Raw genomic sequence first — 22021 nt, 5'->3', positions numbered from 1 at the left:
CAAGCTGACTACACGATTCAGGAATGTCCTCTGTCATACAGAAAGAGAACATGTTTCTGACTTACTTATAAAGCAAAACATCTTTCAAATACACCACTCACGAAGGTGTCTGCTTTCCGTCCACAGACTCAGCTGGGCTTGATAAATGTCAAACATGTTCAGGGAAAGCGTATTAAAACAGGCCTGTTAGTACATTAACAGTAAGTTTCAGAGTCAGGTAAAAAAATAAAATAAAAAAACAGGTTCTTTTCTTTTTCTGAGACGTATCCCAGACCAGACCAGACGTATCACGTAAATCTGAGCCGTGGAAATTATGACTGAATCATCGCACGAGGGTACGGTGCCAAGCGAACACTGGCGCTGGAAGCGCATCTGAGACAGGCGCATTTGAGGCATGCACAGAGGATAATGCAGGCAGCGCATTTGAGGTATGAGAATCTGAGCCATGCGCAGAGGAAAACGCACCTTTTTTCCTGGCCTGGGAGATGATGTCAGCCGCGCTCTTGCTCATGACCTTGGTCACGTACAGCGGGCAGTTAGTCTGGCTGGCGATGGTGATGGACCGGAACACCGCCTCTGCCTCCAGCTATAAGAGGGGTACAAGGGCAAATGAAGACATGCGCTAACACACACACACACACACACACACACACATGCGCACACAAGCATCATTCTTGGGCCTATTCCTGGCAATAAAACAAACATTTCCTTGCCATACCAGACACAGTTTTGTGTGTGTGTGTATGTGTGTGTGTGCGCGCGCGCATGTGTGTGTGTCAGGGTGTTTGTATGTGCATGTTCGTGGTACATGTGTGTGTGAGTAGGGGTGGGGGTGTTCAGGGAGGCAGCCAATCATGAGTCCCTCCCATTGGAATCCCCCCACTCATCCTGCAAGTAATCAGTGACATAAACACGCCGATGCTGCAATTCAGTCGTACATGTTTTACAGTGTCTGTGGTCCGTTTTCCCAGATGTGACTGGGTGGGTTCTAACTGTACACGCACTACTGTACTGTGTTCCCCGTTTAAACAGACCATGTGACACGCTGGGATCAGGGCCTCCTCACGCTCACCTCCTCCGGTCGGCTCAAAACATGGCCCTCCGGCCCGGTGATGCCGATCTCCAGCATCCGCGCTTGCTCCTGTGGGACGGACACACATAAGGCCCCCATTCACAGCCCTGCACTAGCAGAACACCCCCTCAAGTAACCCCCTTCTTAAAAATAAATGTTCCCACAGTTACGTTAATAAGCGCCACAGAGTTAGCTTCCTTTGTGTGATAGCGTGACCGATTTGCTTCACCCCTTAAATATGTGTTTAGAATGTTCTCGGCTGAATATTCTAATGCTGATGTCACAACCACTACTGGCAACAGAAAGCAATGGAGTTCTAGAACACTGGCTCAGAATTCTGAGAAAACATTCCGAAAAACCTGCTCTTCATAAGAGTTAAGGGACACACTTGCACACCCAGTCTGCATGCTGCTAATGTAGTCATTTTGTAGAGGTGGATCATTAGTGACTTAAGTCATTAATGTGACATATTTTTCTTAGCGGTAAAGCCCCCATTTGGGAGAAGGGTTTGCAACATTCTGTCAGGAAGCGCAACTGTAAAAAAAACTAGGCCAGGCTGTGGTGGAATTTAATAGGGCGTAAGAGAGAGAGAGAGGAGTAGGTCAGCACACCTCAGCGATGATCTCCCCGTTTTCTGCGTGGACCTGCACAATGCCGCCATTTTCCCCCAGGAAGGTGAAGATCTCGTACAGCTGAAACACGAGCAGAGGCATTAACGTCTGACTGAGCACGCTCACTCACACGCTGCTGATGTCATCGCATACACCCCCCCCCCCCCCCCCCCCCCATGCACAACTGAAATGGGAGCACGCAATCGCACACACACCAGCGCCCCAGCACACAGACAGAGGCAGGGAGAACCAACGCTGTGTTCCTGTCTCCCTTGCCCTCTCAGGAGCAGGACACCGAAAGCAGGCCCATGCTGCAAATAAACCTCAACTACTAGGTGGGTACCAAAAGTGACAGAATCAATTTGGAGGACGATTCTGAGATTTTGAGCTCTTCTCTGAGGCCATGGCAGGAATTCTGCACACACAGATTTTTCTGCTCTGAATGTGGCTGGTTAAATCAAATCTGACAGCATAGACGCAGAAAAGAGTGGGAGTGACAGAAGACCTGCGTGGTGGGCCCAGGCTCCAGAAAGTGCCCAATCAGCATTTCCCACTCAAAGCGTCCAATCAGCATATTAGACTGAAAGCACCCAATCAGTACATCAGACTGAAAGCGTCCACTCAGAACCTCAGACTGAAAGCGCCCAATCAGCACCTCAGACTGAAAGCGCCCAATCAGTACCTCAGGCTAAAATCGCCCTATCAGCACCTCAGACTGAAAGCAGCCAATCAGCACATCAGAACTGTGACACTTGTGAGGTTGCGCGAAACACAGTCAGCCTACCTCACTGTTGCTCATCTGGTACAGATCCTTATAGGCCATGTAGACCTGGAAGGAGTTCACCCCTGCAGGGACAGGAGAGAGAGAAAGAGCAAAAGAAAGATAGAAAGAGAGAAATGGGGAGAAGGTAAAACATACAGTGAGAACAGTGGTTATGACACTGTGCTGGATGGTACAGACATTCCTGCAGGATTCTGGGTAACGGTTGCCCCTAGCAACCGTTACCCAGAAGCTGTGGTCCCGCCCCCAGCAACCATTACCCAGAAGCTGTGGTCCCGCTGCCAGCAACCATCACCTCCTAACACCTGTGGTTTATAACGAGGAGGACCATCTTCCTCCATTATTATCTCCTCTTCTCCCTAATTTGTCTAATTGGCCAAGAATCCACACAGGGTTCACACCACCCGACCCAGGCATTGGCCCAATACGCACGCCTTTTGGGCCAATGCCTGAAAACACACTTCCACTACTGCACTGTTAGAGAAATGCGCAGGAGTCTAGAGTGACAGGATATTGGCGATCAGGACAGAGTTAACTAAACAACCACCCCCACCCCCCCCAAATTTGCTTTTAATATCACATTCCGGTGGCTTCGCTGTGATTGGCCAGAAGACAGTATGCAGTATGATGTCATCTCGTTCAGCTAGCTCAGAGGCAGGTCCTTTCAGCTCTCGCTGCTTTCCTCCAGGAAATCTAAAATGGCCCTCTGTTTTTTTTCTGCTGGCTATGCGGGAGCTTAAAATAGGTACAGATACGGGCTGAGGCAATGCCCCTCCCAGGAACCCGGAGCTCCCCCCCCCCTCCCTGTGATGGAGTGGTATGCGAGGTCCCCGCTGCAGCAGACTGGCACACAGAGGGGCTGTTGACTCAGACCGGGCTGAGAACTTTCCCAGGCCCACGGCCGGTCACCGTGCCAGTACACATCTGCAGCCCCTGGGCCTAATCCGCTCCCTCTGCAGCTGTTTCGGGGACGGGACGGGACGGGACGGGACGGGACGGGATGGGGGGAAAGGGCGGGCTCCCGAGCGGGGGCGCGGTCTCCACGACGACACATTCGGGACAGATTACGGAATCCCGGGGACTACACCTGCCCATCGCCGCTTCCAAACGGGCTGCTCCTTCGAGCTAAAGAACATAAACCAGCGCGTTCTACTGCCGGAGACTAGCAGTGTGCAGGGACTTTAACATCTGGGTCCCAATCACAGCAACATCATCTTTATCTGTACCGTTTACACTTAACGCTCACTTTTCCCTGATAATCCCATTTTTCAAATACCTTCCATATATCATTGTTCAATTCCGGAAGAAAAAGAGAGTATGTAAATACAGTAATGCGTACAATGCATTCGGGTTTGGAAACACTCTCACTAAAGACTGACACTGGGTTCCTAATGTCTTTGCTATAATTTTTAATGGGATGCGTTGCAAGTAATGGTTTCTGGCACTTGTTATAATGATAAAATAATACCTTCTAAAAATATATTTCAGAAGGCTTTCCCAAATTTATCTTCTCGGCTGTAAATGGAGTGACAATATTTCCAGAAGAGTTTGCAGATGTTTTACAGCGCTACTCTTGACTGAGAATATTTTAGCCTTGCGAATGGCTCACAGCTTTCCCTTGTGATGTTTTATTTAGATATGTGCATAAATTCATAGTGATAATAATAACAATCGAATAACATTAACTTGCCAAACACAAGTCATGCAAATTATACAGTCAAGAAGGGTGCTGGGCCAACCGATTGCAGGCGTCAGCATCAACTGCCAATTGTCGATTACCAGAAGATCTATCCTTCTGTCCATGTATGCAGAAGTATACCTGAAGTACACTATTTTATACTTAAGAATACTTGAAGTATAATTAAAGTCTATATCAAGTATGCTTAGTATACTATTTTTTCACATGGGTGGTAAAACATCAGAAGTATTGCTTAACTGTTGGTAATGTGTTGTACTGCTGTTGACTTAAGGGTTGCCAGATTTACAATTTGTCAATGCGGACAACATGCACAGACGGAAGCACGACTGCGAATAAGGTCACAGCAAAATGTCCATTAAGTACTCTGACTAAGTCCGGTTCAGATAACAAACTAGACCTATACAAATAATTTTGAAATCCAAACACCAGACATCTGGCAACCCTAGTTGATACCAACATCACAATTGATCGTAATGCGTGTGGCTCCGCCCCCCACCTTTCTCCTTGAGCAGGGTCTCCACCTCCTGCTTGACGCTGTCGTTCCAGTGCGTGATGTCCACGTGCAGGGCGTAGTCACAGCACGCCTTCTCGTCCGCCCACTCCCGCCAGCGATCGAACGCCTCGATCAGGCTGCTGCCGGGGTCGGGGATCACGTGGTCCACTGCGGAGGGAGAGAGAGCGAGGGAAAAGGGGCGGGGCTTCAGCTTTCAGCTGAACTGACTCCTCCCGCGTCTTGGCCCTGTCACAGGCTCTCTCATAACTGTGACATCATAAGCTCACCCACGTTACATTAGTACACCCCTGGTGGAAATTCCGGCTCCATCTTAAAATGGAATCTCCCTGGAACAGGCTCCTGCTCCAGCTGGATACCACCTGGAGTTTGGCGATGGACTGTTGTCTGTATAGAGCCGGCTCGCCAGCTGGACATGGCCTTGCTACTGTATCTCAACCATCTTGTTAGCTTGACCAGCTCCAAACCAGCTTTAAACCAGTTGTAACAGCTTAAAACCAGCTGGAACCAAGCTGGCATTTCCACCAGGGATTACATCACTGGCATTTAACAGATACTCTTGTAAAGAGGAAGGCAAGTTTTGCATTACTTTATTGATTTAAAAAAATTTTTATGCAGTACCCATTTGTACAGCTGGATATATGCCAAAGCAATTCTGGTTAAGTACCTTGCTCAAGGGTACAATGACAGCGACCCACCTGGGAATCAAATCATCAACATACCGGTTAAAAGCCCAGCTCCGTACCCATTACACTACACTGCCACCCTGGAGCTACTATGAAGCTCTAAGGTGAGACGCAGGTCAGACAACAACCCTGCTGCCAGTACAGTCAGACAGACAGACGTCTTGGCCCGACTTACAAGCCAGACACAACCCCCGCCCCACCCCCCCCTTGGACCCCCCCAGTTTTTCCCTCCCTCTGTTGACCTCCATGGCGGTCTGGAGTCCTCCTTCTCCGCGCTCGGTTCCCCCGTCCAAGAGGAGAGAGTGCCTCAGAAGTGAGAGCCAACCGAATGAATCACTGACCCCCAGACGGGGCGATTCGGGCCGCCCTAATCTCCACAGATAGCAGCGTTTGTGTGAATGAAAGGCAGCGTCCGCGCAGAGCTTTTCTGTTCCTTGTGTCGGCCAAGCCCCCCGTGAGCTGCAACACAAAGGCTTCTGTGGCCAAAAGGCTGAGGGAACGCTTAGCTGGACTTTGCCAGTAAAAGCCCGGGCCGTTTCATACCCGTTTAGAAGGGGCACGTTGGCGTTGCCGTGACGACTGCCACAGTCCCCTTTTTTTTTTATCATGGCTCCTAACAGGTCTGTCGGTTAGGGGTAACGAGACACCCTCACGGCCGCCAGCTGTTCCCTGCGTCTGGCTGGCCTGAGCCTCTCTGTTCCACGGGACTTGTGTTACACTTGTGTTTCCACCGGCCTTTGTGTGGTCCCCCGGACCCCCCCCGCCCGCCCGCCCACGTGTTTCAGTTTGGACCCCTCAATTCTCACCGCAACAGCTACAGGCTCCAGTGTTACAGTATTATTATCGCAGTCGCGGCATGCGAGCCACGTTCTGTCTAACTTCAAACATCGCGGCCCCGTTTGCCGTGAGCTGTCATCGTTTCGAGGTGGGAATCAGATGTCCTCAACTGACAGTTTGCGTGAAGCTATTTAAGTACAAAGGGACTCTATTCGTCACCTAGGTACAGAGGTGATAGATTTTCATAGCCCAGGGATTTCGCTAATAACCGTTGCCATTGGGGTAATGTTGGTGACGTGGGCGGAGCTAAGATGATTGGGGCAGGGCTAATGCGACAGGGGCGGAGCTAAAAAGGTACAACAGGGAAAGTTTTCCCAGGCAGAAGCAGGTCCAGGGGGCCTCTAAAGGTGTGTGTACGTGTACGTGCACGTGCGTGTAGCGGGTGTCGCTCGGCTGGTTCTCTAGTGAAGCGCAGTGTGGTGTAAAGATAAGGCCACATAGCAGGTTACCATGACAACACTCTCTGGCAACAAACCCTGAGATTCGAAGTTCAAAATAACGGTTTTGTCCTTGGCTCGGGACGATGTCACCTCTAACTGACTGTTTATAGAATCTGTGGGCGAGTGAGTGGCCCGGGTTTGAACTCTGCCTCTGACTCAGGCACATCACTAACTCCTCACGCACATGTGCCCAGGGGGGTCCCCTTCCTGTGATTATTTTCCCTGCACACATCATTTCTAGATCCTTCTCCGGTCGGTGACGGCGTCGGTGCTCACCGAACATGGTGGTGCCCCCCGCCAGGGCAGCCTTGGAGCCCTGGGAGAAGTCGTCCACGGTGGTGGTGCCCCGGTAGGGCATCTGGAAGTGGGTGTGGGTGTCGATGCCCCCGGGGATCACCATCTTCCCGTTGGCCTCGATGATCTTCACCCCGCCCGGCACGATCAAATTGTCGCCAATTTGCCTTTTTTCAGGAGGGATAAGTCAGTAAGTTGCATGTTTTTCGCCGAGACAATTCATACACGATTACTACTTAGTCAGGACTTCTTTTCCTTTTTATTTACTGTTTCTTTATTTTATTCTTAAACCAAAGGAATCAATTATTAAACTGCTGAATAAATTATTCAAGTCTCAAACTTTAAATGAATTAATTATTCATGAATGCATTGATGACCAAAAGGCAAAGCAGCTGCCTCAATCAATGACACGCTATATCTCTTATTCTGAGCGCCACAAGACTGCTGTTTCTACACAATCTATTATTTCCTTTTGTTTTTTTAATTGTTTTTCTTCTCCCGAAACACAAATAACTAAACTGAAGCGTTTCCATGGTTTTTTTTTCCTCTTTGTTTTCGAGCACAAACTGGTATTGACGGTAGCAATTCAAAAGGGACCCGGTCATTTAAAATGGCCGTTCGTTAGAGGCAGGATGGCAGTTGGTGGTTGCACACGGTCTCTGGGAGCAGAGTGACACAGCTCTGCTTAATTGGTATGCTGCACTAATGGCTATGGGAGCTGGCGGGAGCTTTTCTACCGGCCAGACCCCCCCCCCACCCCACCCCTGAAAGGGCAGGACAAAGCAGCCGATTGACTGGTGGGGGGTGGTGGTGGTGATGGTGGTGGTAGGGGGGGCATCAGCAAACGAACGACCTTCCAGAGACAGGCTGGAATTCACGCCGCTGTCCCCAGAGTTGAGGCTGCGTAGCAGGGCACAGCCGGGGCCCGGGGAGGCTGCCACCCTCCCCAGGCCCAACGTCGAGCCCCAGGGACTCACTTAATGAGGCCGTCCTCCATGTAGATGTCCGCGTAAAAGGACTGGTCGTCATTGACGATCCTGCCGCCTTTGATCAAAAGCCTGTCACTCTGGAAAACGAAGCGGGGGGTGGGGGGTGGGGGGTGGGGGGCGGGGGAGGGCAGGGAGGAGAAAGGGAGAAGGAGAATGTTAAAAATAACCTGCACATCTGATAACTGTTTTTCATGGACAGCGCTTTGCTTTCTCTTAACCGCAATGCTTTGCTCGTGAATTTCCTGTCGATAGCTTGGGAGCAACGAGACCTGCTTCTACCCCGCTGTGAACCTCTCTCTTAACCTCCAAAAAAAACATTTAAGTACATATTCTTTGACAATAATGCAAGTGTCTTGAATCACAAAAACATGTTGCAGTGAAAATATTTTCAAATATATATATATATATTTTTTTTTTACATTTTATTGAATGTCCCTTGTAGTGTAGGTTTCAGCATAGAAGAATATATGATTCTTGAAATTAAGACCAGAGACTCAAGTGTGCTACAGGGGACAAGAATGAATTACTGGGCCTCGGGAGGTTAATTTATGGGCAAGAGCTATCAGTGTGAACGTGTTCTCTCGCTCTGCGTAGACTGGGAAGTCGCTAGCCTACTTTTTCCACCTCACCAGATAATTCTAGAGCAGCGAGGCAGTTAGGCTCAGACAGAGCGAACACAGCCCCAGTCTCCGCAGTCAGACGAAGAGACGGGCGCTAGCGAACCGGCAGTAACTGCCGCAGGCCCACGGGGAATCCAAGGACGTGCGCGTATTCTGCGCAGGAGGCAGAAAATACGGGCCGCGTAACGAGCGAAAAGCAGGCAGAGTATGGCGCGTCTGGCACAGAGAGGGAGGGAAAGAGAGGGGGAGGCTGGATCCGGGACGAGGGACAGCGGCCAGCGCTCCTAGCGTCCGTGTACACTCAGCGCTAGCCAAAGCAAGCGGCGCTAAGGCGACTGCCGACCACACGTCCGCGCGACCGGTCGCTACTTCACACTCCATAAAACGCTTTAAGTTGGGTTTAAGTTCGGTCTGCGGTCCCCATGGAAACCGAGCGTTAAAAATATTGCCTCGTCAGGCACTTCGCGCTCGATGTGATTTGCTGACGGGGAGGCGCTGCCAAGCTCCGTCGATCCACCCCTTACCCCGCCCCCCACCCCCACCCCCCCGCCCCCCGCCCCAAACGAAGCAGTGCGCGTCCCTGTGATGCTCGGCCAAGTCGATAAAGCAAACGCGGAGAACCTCGCCGAACCAAGCGGGCACGATGTTGATTAAGAATCTCTCTCACTCTCTCTCTCTCTCTCTCCCGGAGCTCGTGGGAGGGGCAGCTGCGGCCCGTCGCCGGGGGGAGGAGCCAGCACGCGCGCAGCAACAGCGACTACAGCGCGCAGAAGCCAGAAAAGACGCCCCCACCTGCCACCCTGACCGTGACACACCCACACAGTGAAACCGGCTCAGTAATGCAGGCCGCCGGGTATTAACGCCCGGGGGATAAACTAGCGCACTAATTCACCCTGCTAATCTTCATCCCCGGGTCATCGCCTCCTCGTCTTCCTCCTCCTCCCCAGGCCCCCGAGCTGGTAATTACTGTGTGCAGCGATTGTTTTGTGGGAGCACTTTTCTTTTCTTTTCTTTTTTGGTAAAGTACTTGATTGGAGATCAGACACTGAACCAGGCTTGGAAATACCTCCCATGCTGGGCCCTTCTTAATTCAAAGCCATTGGGTCATTAATAAGCTCCCCTATTAGGGTTCTAACATGGAACCCTGCCAGGGGCTAACCCTCCGGAGAGTTCCATTCATTCAGCCTCTGGCCCTTAGCTGCCGCAGGGCCATTAGACACACATCACGCCACACCCCCCTCCCCACAATGCACTGGGCCCCTCTGTGCCAATGCAGAGAAACTGCAGGGCGGGGACCATGCGTTTCTCTTTCAAGACTGGCATTCAGGCTAAGAGCGGATTCAGCTCCACTCGTAATACCACATCCATTACAGTAGCAGTAGCATCAGTCTGAAACTAGGGCAGTACACACATTGTGTGAAGAATGTTTTTTTTTTTTTTTGTTCTATATCATTTCAGTAGATATTAATGCTCAAAGCTTATTGGTTATCGCATGGCTTTAAACTGGAAGTGATTAAATGTTTCTAACCCCGCCCCTTGCCCAGCCCTGATATTTTCACACTAAAAATAAATAATAAAATTAAATATTTATATACATTTATATATATTGTAGTGTATATTGTTTTTTTTTCTGACTGTAGAAATGAAAGAATGCTACAATGGCATTTAAAGTAAGCTCAGAGTACAGCATCTCTAGAACTACGGCTGTGCACTTCACTACATTTTCACAAAGGTTCTGAGAGACTACTGTCCAAAACAAAATTCATGGGTTTGACTGTGTTAACAACCACATCCCCCATGCACATGAATTATATGAATTATAATGAAATTCAATAATTCACAAACAGTCACTGTGGGGAAGAATGCGCCAGGTTTCATAAATTTGAAAAAATCTGTAATTCCTCCCCAGTATATTTCTGCAAAATTTGTATTGCATAAATATGTAGGTTTCAAAAAGGTACTTATACTCATCATCTTTCAACATATAAATATAACAGAACTTATATTCATATGGTGTAAAGAAAAGCGATACTGCAACTGACTGCTCTGGTTTCACTGCTGTATAATAAATCTCCGGACTGAGGCTGGAAATGCTCATAATTCTTTATGGCCAAAGGCCACAACAAAACCCAGTGGTTTCCATGGCATTTGCATCTGCCTGACCAAAGTCTCAAAGGTGTTACTGTTGCTCAGACCTCAGCAGATGTCAGAGGACTTGCTTTTGGGATTACAACATCAATGACCAAACATGGAGCATTTTAAGACACCTAGCATTAATGTGCAAAACATGGAGTGTGTTAAGACACCTAGCATTAATGTGCAAACACGAGAGTGTTTTTTCAGACACCTAGCATTAATGTGCAAACATGAGAGTGTTTTTTAGACACCTAGCATTAATGTGCAAACACGAGAGTGTTTTTTAGACACCTAGCATTAATGTGCAAACACAAGAGTGTTTTTTAGACACCTAGCATTAATGTGCAAACACGAGAGTGTTTTTTCAGACACCTAGCATTAATGTGCAAACACGAGAGTGTTTTTTAGACACCTAGCATTAATGTGCAAACATGGAGTGTTTTAAAGATACCAAGTTTGTTCTTCAGGGAGTCTAAAAAAAGCCACAGAACTTTGTGAGGATGTGGAATCTACCATACAGGCAGTCAAATGAGAGTGCCCGCTTTTAAAACGCTCTATTATTTTGAGTCCTCTGAGTCGCGGATCATCCAGTTTGGTGGAAAGAAAGAGGCGCAAAAGAGCAAGAGGAATGTAAGAAAAAACCCAAAGAAAGCTCTTGACAAAGGCACCAGTATATCAGTGATTCAATCTGCACGGTCCCAGTCTTCTGCTCTGTAATCAAGTGGTATAATCTACACTGCAAAGGCGGGGTGCCAATAAAACCTACAATTAAGCCCACACATCAAAATCAGTGTTTTCTTTTCATTATTTAAACGTTTATTTGTGCTATATGTTTAATGTTTCCCATGATAACCCGGGCAATATTCTGCTTTGAAAACAATCCTGACACCAGTGTACACGAAATGGATGTTATTCCTGAGTTTACTAATGGTAAAGTGTGTGTTTTGAGTTCATATCACAAACTAAGGGTCAAACCACCCATAAAACCTCTCAAGTGTTTTGTGTACTGTAGTCCTCTCAAATTATCTCTCCTTTCCAAGTGCATCAATCAAGGCTTATTCATTGCATAGGGGATGGGATTTGATTTCTAGGATGCAAAGAGGAACCAAAAACTGGGTAAACAGTTCTTCAAACTGTTTACCATAATTCAGTACTGGACTACACTGAACTGGGCAGTTCGGCTAACGCGCTTGCCAAAAGAAAGAGACGTGCACGAGGCAGAAACATGCTCGACTACTGTACAGCTTCTCTGTGTTCAACAGTCGCATGGGTTTTCCAAACGACCGCAATCTTTCATACTGCACAGAAGTCAGTGACAAAGGCGCGAAGTAACGCAAGGATGTACAATCCACCATTTTCTTAAACGCCAAAGGCGGCGCTTGAATGGGAACAGTGCTGTCACTTGTTGCTAACAGAGACGGCCAAAAACACGCAGCCAAGAGGATATTACAGAGGAGCCCATTAACTAAAGGCCCCCATGTGTGAGACCAGCCAGGAGAGGAGGATGGAGGAGGAAAAAGCCATTCAGCCAGTAAGCCAGCCCCTTCGCTTCAAGTTCAACCTTGTTGCCTAGCAACAAAAATATTTACCGTTAGTTCAAAATACGTAATGCTCTCTTTTCCCTCCTTTTAAAAAAAAAAAAAAAACGGACCGATGAAAACAAGTGAAGTTTGTTAATCTAAATTAGTTTCTTAACGCCCCCCTCAAAAAAAAAAAAAAAAAAAAAAAAAAAATCGGAGTTTTGATGTCAGCCACGGGAAAGATTCTGCTTTCCACGCGACGTCGTCTGGTTTCAAATCGGGGCCGTGAATCTGGGAATGGCTGAAATCACTACGGCTCTACGGTGTTTTTATATCTTTACGTTGGTCACCAAGGAGAATGAGTGGCAATGTCACGGTGGTTGCAGACAGAGTTTTGTTTTTTTTATTTGCAGTCTGTCGTGCATTTATAAACCCCCGTTGCCAGGTAGTGCCCGCATAACTCGCCCGGCTTGGTGGGAAATTTTGGATCCGTTTCAAAGGCCCTGTCAGTCCCGTGCATGTAGCCTACAACGGACCCAGCTGGACGTGATTATTGATGACATGTATGGCACAACACAGGGCTACTGAGAAAGGCTGGAAAACCAAGCCACACCTCAAAATCAGGTCAGTTTTTTCATACGTCCTTACATAAAGAGGCAGCTGTGCTTTGGTGCATTTCATTAAGACCAAATTCAATCAAACTAGCCTGTGTTTTATATGGACCTGCATGCTTTTGTTTTTTGCACAATTTAGCTATTTTTTTTATACTACAGCGATATCTTAGCATGTTTAGCATATACATACATTTAACAATGAAACATGTTTATTTTAATAGGTCTACATCACATAGCCTATGGTAATATACTTATCATATTGACAAGATTATTGAAAATGACTATAATAATAACTTTGTTCAATCGCTTAAAAGTTTACGTTTTCCTTCTTCACATGTTTAAATAGGCCTAGATTACATGCATGTCTGGTGACCATGGTCAAATATTACATTATAATTTGGTGAGACGATATGGGGTTTAATTTGAAACAAGTCTATTGTATGCTGTACCTGACCCCGCCAATCAATTGTTCGTGGACACTACAAATGCATTTGTGGCTTTGTCTTCTTGGGAGCCACAATCTCCGTGAACCGCGACAGAAGCTCGTCAACTCCGCAGCACGTGCAGGTGTCCCACTTAGCCGCTTTAGCATTATTCCTGTTAAACGAACGCCGGCTACGCAAAGTGCTGAAATGCATCAGTAAGTTATAAAATCGCGTACAGTTCGGCAGTGGCCTATTGGTGGGGCAGAATGTGAGGGGTTTCCCACTCGCCAAATGCAACCCCTCCACTCATTTGTTAATTCAGCAGACAAAGGGCGGCTCTCCTGGGTCCTGTACAACACCCTGAGCCGCAACAATAATCAACCCGCGCGGGTTAAATATAAACATGACCATTTGTAGCACCACATTATCGAAAGGAAGCCACAGTGAATTTAGCCAACAAAAAAATAAAACATCAAGCCGATTAACCACAATGCGTGTATGTAATGTAGAAAAAATCAAAACGCCAGACTCAACGGGGCTGGTTGTCTTGTTTGAATCGCCGATGGGCGTGGAGAATTCGATTTTTTTCTGCAGCAGTCCGAGTTTCAGACAGCCGTACGCAGTTAGGGGAAAACGACTGTATCTTCCAGTGCAACGATTTTTATTGTTCATACACTGTGTTTTAAGACAGAACAATTGAAAATTATATTTCACTGCGTTGATGGTTCCATGTTCTCAAGGTTTTACAAGAGCCGTTTCATAATATGCTAAGGATTACTCTCACAGATAGTGTAACGGGTCTTATCCACTGACATCATTTTAAGCGGCCCTGATCAGCCTGGCAATTACATAAGAAACAACGCTGTAGCTTAAAATAAGGTTATAAAATGGGCACAAGTTAGGTAGGCTACTCAATCCACATCGTATTTAGAGCACGCTTTCTTTTTGGCCATGTGGGAGAAAAGGCAGCACTGGGTAAACGAGCGAACAACTGCAACGGCCGGTTAGTTGTGGCGAATTAAAATTATACGCAATGAAACAGCTACAGTTCATAACAGGGCGTGCACATTATGGCAATCAAGTGCTTTTTCCAGAATAGTTTTCGAGAACCCAGGAGATTACCATCCAAATTACAGTCCACAACAAAGGCGCAAGTCACCTTTAAGAAAACGCCTTGTTCGGTATCTCTAGTTGTCACAATTAGACTAGCAAGCCATCACAGTGTACAATTTTATAGCACATTCAAACTGGTTCACTTAACGCTTAAATCTGGCTGGCTAAATCTTAAAACGATTTCTGAGATTACCGTTTGTTTTTGAAAAGACAGAGGTGACCCAGAAAGTCAAAGCATCGTTTTAATGACACAGCTATTTGAATTATTTCAGTTTCTCGACAACGGATACAATAGTAAATTCACATTGACTTACAGTGATCTTTGGAATATTCTTTTTGCCTTGGTAAGACATATTTGCCCACGTTTGATGCCTCGGAGGATGCAAATGGAATTCTTATTGTCTTATTTCTTCCGGATGGTTTATTTCTGCTGCTGGTGCCTGGATGAGAAATTAGGGAATGGACGTCTTCCTCCCAGTGCAATGCTCAGTCCCTCTTCGCAGTAAGCCAGCGCGTCTAACAGCCCTGGTCTGCAGGGCTCCACCCTCGCTTGCATTCGCATCGATACTACTGCGGCCTCCCTTCCCCACCGCAGGAGGGCGCTATAAAGGCAATGTTTCGGCTGCCTCGTAAAACAAAGCCTGTTCTAGATAATTCAGTTTCTTTCATGTAAGAAAGAAGGCAGGAAATGTGCTGTTATTCATGTGTAATAAATTTGCTAAAAGTCTGCTACAGTCATAAACATCCCAAATCATTCCACCCTCCCAATAGCCGGCTATTCATCCTTAAATTAAATCCGTTGGCTATCTAACCACACCTTGAATGTTTTTAAAAAAAAAAAGAAAATATGATTTGTGCTTAACCTTTGTTTAAAGAATATTCGGTAGCAGAGACTATTTACAATACAATCGGGGTAAATGCATTGTAAAACTGGCACATCGGTAACACGTGCCGGCGGGGACCCGCCCCTTGTCGGCTAGTCGGTTAATAACGCTTGTTGGCAGGACCGGGGAGTGACTGGGACCGCTCTACTCGGGCGTAAATTATTGAGATGCACGAGCCACCTTACGGATGGCCATTTCGTCGCCGTGATTCGCATATTCTGCAGGTCTTCCATTTTACTTCACTACACTACACAACATCAGACGATTCTCTCTCTCTTTCTCTCTCGCCCCCCCCCCCCCCCCCCCCCCCCCCCCCCCCCCCTTCTCTTTCTCTTCCTCCCTATTACAGTGTCAGGGGAAAAATGACAGCTATATTATAGATTTTGAAAAACTAATGGATGTACTGGTCATGCATCCTGTTGGTAGCAATTAGTAGTAACCCCAGTGTCATCCTTTAATTCACAACAGACTAGAGGCCAGAGGCTAGAACATTGTAATTCATTCAGTAATGATGTCTGGAAATTGATGGATAAACAATTTGTTTTGTTTTTCATCAAAAAAAAAAAGCTTTTACATGTTGCTGGTATACAAATAAGAGTTAATTTATTACAGTTGTGCGGACATATACTTGTTAAAAAATTATAAATTATCAATAGTGGCATCATTAATGTGTAAATTGTTGAATTATGAACTAAACACAAGACACTTTAAAATGAATATAACAGTGCATAGCCTACTTCGTCCATACTAATAGTGCATGTGAAATTAAATGCTGTTTGCCCTTTTTGCAAACATTAATAGAACACAGACAAAATAATTATATTTTCCTGAGTTGTAACATTTAGTACATACTGCATGTAACAAATTGCCATAACCGCATTCAGTCAAAGTTGTATGTCGTTGTTTTTTGTGTATTTCATTTCTGGGGGAAAATCGATTACTAAATGTCACCTGATCATTTATGATTTGCAGTATTGTTTTCAATAAAAATATTAGAGAAAAAAAAGGGCGGGGGGTTTCCTGTGGAACAGCTGCTGAGGCCCCAGCCCCTCCTAATCCTGCCATGTGTGCCTATTGTCTAAAGCCGATGCCCTCAAAGCCCCAGTAATTGGGTAATTACTGCATAGGTGGAAAGAGGGCTTCTCTGGGGTCATAAGAGAGCTGGACCGAGGAGTACAGCCATGCCCATCCCTGTCACTCCACAGTGACTCCAAGCCTGGGGAACCGTAGTGAAATGGTTGTTTGAGCCAATGTTCTTAACTGAACATTCTAATGCTGATGTCACAGTCACTACTGGTCATGGAAAGCAAATGGAGTTCTAGAACACTTGACTTTCAAGAATTTTGAAGAAACATTCCAAAAAACCTACTCTTTGTAGTGTCACAGTATTAACCAAAGGTCAAGCCACCTTAAGCTGCTGTTTTGTCTGCAGCGTGTATCAAAAGGAAAAGGAATGCAGCGACAATACAACGCAGGAAATTATTACCATCTTTATCTTTCATGGTAGGAGAGGTGGGGGTTTGGGCAACAGATGGAACTTCACTTCGAAATTTTCCATCACTGCAGAATGTATCAACAATGGCTGGCAGGATGTTTCACATCGAGGCCATATCTGCGCATTGCTAATGCAGTCTTTTTTTTTTTCTTTTTTTTTTGAGTGGAAGACAGGGAAGGGAAGGAGGGCAGATGTCTGATCCAACACCTTCCTTCCTTCAGTGAAAAAAAAAGAAAGAAAGGGATCAGCCACAGCCCCCGGCCCTAGCAGGAGTGGATTGGTGGACGTTTGTGGGAGAAGGGGGTGGAGGGGGGGGGGTTGGAGAAAGTCCCTCCCAGCTGGGACAAAGACAGTGCCCCTCTGAGAACGCCCCCAACCCCACCCCTGTCACTCTAACCCCAGGGCTGAAAGGACAGACTCCTCCCCCTCTGGCATGTGCAGGGAGGGGCCGGGGGTACTTGTGTCGGGGAGTCCAATCCTACCCAAAAAAGGGACACAACAAATGTTTCAACTCATTAACTAATCACGGCCTTCTGTCAAGACCTTGAAGAGTAGAATCAGATGCGTTGGGCTAAAACCAAAACCAGTACCCACCTTGGCCCTTTTTGGATAGGACTGGACACCCCTGGACTAACATATAAACATTGAATACAACCCATCATGCTCACAGTCCAATGGCTGCACAGATTTATATTTGGCTGTGTCTCTTTGTACTCATACAGCTGGCCACGCCTATAATTGACTGGGGATGATGTTAATGTTGGCTTAAATTCAGCAATTTAGACCAAAGAGAGACAAAACCATGATTTATATATGCATAAATATTACTACTATTACTACTACGACTACTACTACTAATAATAATAATAATAATAATAATAATGAAAATAAAACAATTTTAATATACCCAAAGAAACATTATCATAACATCTGCACAGACACCACTATAAACTCAGAGACAGAAACCTCATACCTACCAAAACAACAGAGTCATAAAATCAAGGCTAAAGCTGTATCAGCAGACAGTTGGGACATTAAGACAGATCCTTAAAAGCCCTTTTAAAATTTAACAATTTGGAGAAGGGCTTTGAAAGCATCCAAGGCAGGTAGATCAATGTGGGAGTTTGGTAGGGCATTCTGTAGTTGTAGTTTGGGGGGGGGGGGGTGCGTCCTTTCTCTCATAGATTTTATCTTATGGGAGGGTTGCTGTAACCTTAGCCTAGCCATACGTGTGTGCGTGCCAATCTGCACATATGAATAAGATCAGCAAGACACTCTGGGGCAAAGTCGTGTTAAACTTTAAAAGTCAACATGTGGGAATCTTAACATCCTTATGGTAGCTTATGATTTTTAAGACCCTCGTGTTGACTATGTCACGCTATGCGTATGTAGATTGTCCTGCAGATTTTTGGACTGAGAAACATAGGGTATCATTCAGTGCTTGTTTTTCCCTCTATATCCTTCTGTGACCTGAGAAAAAAAAAAAGTTGAAGTATTTAAATTTTTCGACATAAAGCGTCTTGGATGACAAAAAAAACTTTTTACGGAATGTCCCTTGTAGTTTGGGTTTCAGCAGAGTATGGTTCATTAGATTAGGACCAGAGACTCATGTCCCCTACAGGGGACAGAAATTAGTTTCTGGGATTTAGGGGGTTAAACCTAGCAGCATTGCTTTTCCAAACACAGTATAATAGATGCAATTAAATTAGGTTTTTAAAGTGTTTATTAATCTGTCAGTAAAAATAGCCGTGGAGCATATCGGGTGACACATTCAGAGGAATGTCTGGAAACAGTGAACAGGCCACAGGAACCACAGTGATCTCTTGCGCTCAGCTGCAGTTTAAGGGAACTGCTGTTGTCAAGAACCAGTATAAGCCTTGAGCAGGGAGATGTAACAGCCAACATCCAGTTCATGGTTTTGGATTTGAAGCCAAAAGAGTCCATGATCAGATTAGGAACAGCAGCAAGCCACTGTATGTAGGTCTGCAATTCCACATTTCACCACAAGGTGCCAGTGTCTGGCACAGACATGCACGGAGAGAAAAGACCAGCTTATTGCACTGTTGAGTTGACACGGAAAAATTCAACACAGCACAGAACTTTGTAATATCCCCCCTGTTAGCTTCTCGGGATGTTGTACTTAAACGTGACAGACAAGCACACGCTGACAGAGAAGGCCCTAATCAGGGCTTCTGAAATCCTCAGCTGGACCAGGTCCATCCATAACCTTCAGGATTCCTCTGGCAATTCTGCTCAAACTAATGCCGTCTCTCATTTTGAGGCAAAGAGGCTTAAACTGTGCCAGGGCTAGAGATGCTAAATCATCTTTTCTGCATTGCACTGATGCAAACAGGACCGCGTAAGCCTGAGGTAATTGATATGTGGAAGCGATCTGTCACTCCTACAAAACCTCTCTTCCCACAGAGTAAGCAAAAGCAAGACTAGCAGCTTGCTGAAAAACGCAGATGCCGTTTAAGGGCAACGTTTAAAACGATCCATATGGTATCCATAATTAACCCTTTGAAGAGTAGGTTTTTTCTGGAATGTTTTATTATATTTTATTTTTCAAAATTCTAAGCCAAGTGTTCTAGAACTCCATTGCTCCATTCGGTCACCAGTAGCGATGGTTGCGTCAGCATTAGAATGTTCAGTTAAGAACATTCTGATCACATATGTGTGATCTCACACCTTAACAGTTTAAACGTTCCAGTGAACCTTTATTGCACCTGTCAAATGTAAATATCAACGCCACTGCCTACGGCGTGTATTATTTCAAGGTATATCTGGCAGATCTGTAGAATGTGGTCAGACCTTCGTGAAATATTTGCGTTGCGGCCTCTTAATCTGTACAGTCATTCAAACCTCAGTATAAACACCCAGTGGAACGACAGTACTGAAAGTGAACGGTTGAGTGTGGTTAACGTGGTTTATGGCTGGAATTTTACAGCTAAGGGGAAAATAATCTTTGAGGGAGCTACTACAGCACCGGGGCCTGTAGCTCAAGCCTGTAGTTCTCGTGGCAGCAACTCACAGTGTACCACAGCCCGTTACGCACAGAGAGATAAATGCAGCTCCATTCAGACACACAAGCAAAGAAATCATGGACAGCAAAGCACAAAGGAACAATTATCTGCAATACACACACACACACACACACACACATATATATATATATATATACACACACACACACACACACACACACATACCTACACAATATAGACAAAGGTACTGTACTTCAGGATGAGCTCAAAATGTTGAGTGCTTATGCTGGCTTTTTAACTGAAATACATTATTATCTTGTTTGCTTTGAAATGCAGAGCATGAAGTCAGATTAGTTCTGTTATGGGCTTCATCTTTTCCTGACGATAGACGACTACTGTATGAGATGGAATGCATACTGCAAGTTTCTGCAAGATACAACCGTCCGTGAAAAATTTCAGTCACATGATGGCTCCTCCATACTATTTGTAGCAAGGAAAAATGGATATTCAGAAGTAAAACTTCCTACAAGAAAGTCCTATTTTTCAATCCTTATAATTATGTTTTTCAGTTGCAAATAATGTCTTGCAATTATCCAGTTGCTATTTATAAGTATTTTCAATATTAGGAGAATCTTCGAGTACTAGTTTTGTTCATAGTTTGTTCTGTGGTAATTTCTTACCTCTGTGACCATCTACAACAATTGTTATGAGATAGTATTCCACAAGGGATGTACCCTCACTGCAACCTGTGCAAATCTTCCTCAACTATTCCACACTTATTATACAGAGTCATACACAGTAATTATGAAAACATAATGTACAAAAGTCTTCAGAGTAATGTTTCCTATTCAGGATGCTCTAACGATCACTCGCCATCATAACTGCATGAGACTGACTGTATCCATTTCTAATTATTAATCAATTTTCCATTCTTGGCGCTATTGCTGCTTCCGTAAAGAGCTGTATGAGTCTGTAGTGTGTGTGTGTCTAGTTTAGATAAGAGTAGAGGAGACACCCCCCCCCAAAAAAAAAAAAATTTGGCAGAAGCACGATGCTAGGGGCAGCTGACACCCTGCGGCCCAGAGGCAAGCGCGAGAGGCCTGCACGTGCCTGAAGGGGCGGGGCAGCAGCTGTCACTCATTTGGAGTGGAAGAGTCAGCCTATATTAGAGTTAATGATTATTTACTTACATACTCACAAACGTTTCTGAATGATTAATTTCAGACTCAGTGAGAACTTTTATTATACGTGCATCACACGAAAAAACCGGCATTGGTCACAATTCACAGAATTCAGTTACGTTTATAATGTGTCTTATTAGATATTTAACGCAACACGGCAACATACTCTCGTTGTGGGCTAACACACAACTAAAACTAAAATGGTTCTAATAAATTGAATGACTAATCAAATGTGTTCAGGATTCAGAACACGTCCTATCGATAACAACAGTACTGTTGCAGAAAACTTTGATAAAAAGTTGTTATACCAACTGCATTTTGTGTGGAAGGGTTTTTCAATAAATTAGTTTATTGATTATTGAAATATGTAATGTATTACGGTATTGTATGTGCATATTCGCAGGCTTTGAAATGAAGACGAAACTGTCACACGAATGTAAAGCACCGGAAGAACACTGCTCGAATGTGCTTACCTTCAAGTCGTCTAGATTCTGAAGGACCTCCTTTCCACCAGTTACTTTTATTTCTATTCCCAAAATTTTTGGCTCTTGCTCTACCGGGACAGCTTCTGTAGTCGGACTACTTTTCGAACTGTCCGGACTCTTTGCCTCCTGAGATGTCTCGTTTTTATTCTTAGGGGTCCTCGCACCGCGCTGTCCCACAGTCAGAGCGCCGAAGTCTATGGTTTTGCTCTCGTAGGCTCCTTCCACATTGCAAAACATACCGCCGTACTTTTGCCGAGGCACCTGGTCCGCGGTTCCCGGCCGGGCGAGGTAGACCGGCAGGTCGTCCTCCCTGTCCCAGTTGCGGCTGCGTTCGGCCATTATCTGTCGCTCGGAGGAAAGAACAGCGAAAGACGTCTTCGGATTGTCCCGAGGAACAGTTCTACTGTTGCACGCGCCGCGGCAGCAGGAGTAGAAACTGAAAACCAGAGGTGGCAGTGCTGCCCATGACAAGCGATAGCATCAGTACGTTGCACTTTTTTTCTGTTACTAGGCTGGTTCATTTTCAGAAAGGGCTTCAGAACAACTTTTAAAGATAAAGCGGCGACTATCGTCGACAGAAACAATTGCAGACAACAATTAAAGCCAAAACAGTATACAAATAAAATTAAAAAACAGCGTGCTTT

The 22021-nt window shown here is 45.7% G+C and overlaps 1 protein-coding gene across 1 annotated transcript in view; it reads right to left on the bottom strand.

Moving 5' to 3' along the window:
* Positions 1 to 14907, bottom strand: part of dpysl3 (dihydropyrimidinase like 3) — a 28169-nt gene extending 13262 nt beyond the window's left edge. The window contains exons 1-8 of the mRNA XM_035434059.1: positions 14663 to 14907; positions 7909 to 7997; positions 6914 to 7098; positions 4660 to 4824; positions 2468 to 2529; positions 1684 to 1764; positions 1073 to 1141; positions 466 to 586 (exon numbers count right to left, since the gene is read on the bottom strand). Coding sequence (XP_035289950.1) covers positions 466 to 586; positions 1073 to 1141; positions 1684 to 1764; positions 2468 to 2529; positions 4660 to 4824; positions 6914 to 7098; positions 7909 to 7997; positions 14663 to 14701 — 811 coding nt within the window. The 5' untranslated portion in view covers positions 14702 to 14907. The remainder of the gene's footprint in view (positions 1 to 465; positions 587 to 1072; positions 1142 to 1683; positions 1765 to 2467; positions 2530 to 4659; positions 4825 to 6913; positions 7099 to 7908; positions 7998 to 14662) is intronic.
* Between the last annotated feature and the right edge of the window lie 7114 nt (positions 14908 to 22021).

This window comes from Anguilla anguilla, chromosome 9 (genome assembly GCF_013347855.1).
Source record: "Anguilla anguilla isolate fAngAng1 chromosome 9, fAngAng1.pri, whole genome shotgun sequence".
Lineage (NCBI taxonomy): Eukaryota > Metazoa > Chordata > Actinopteri > Anguilliformes > Anguillidae > Anguilla > Anguilla anguilla.
Note: the sequence above shows the minus strand (reverse complement) of the source record. Positions and strands in the feature narration are given on the sequence as shown.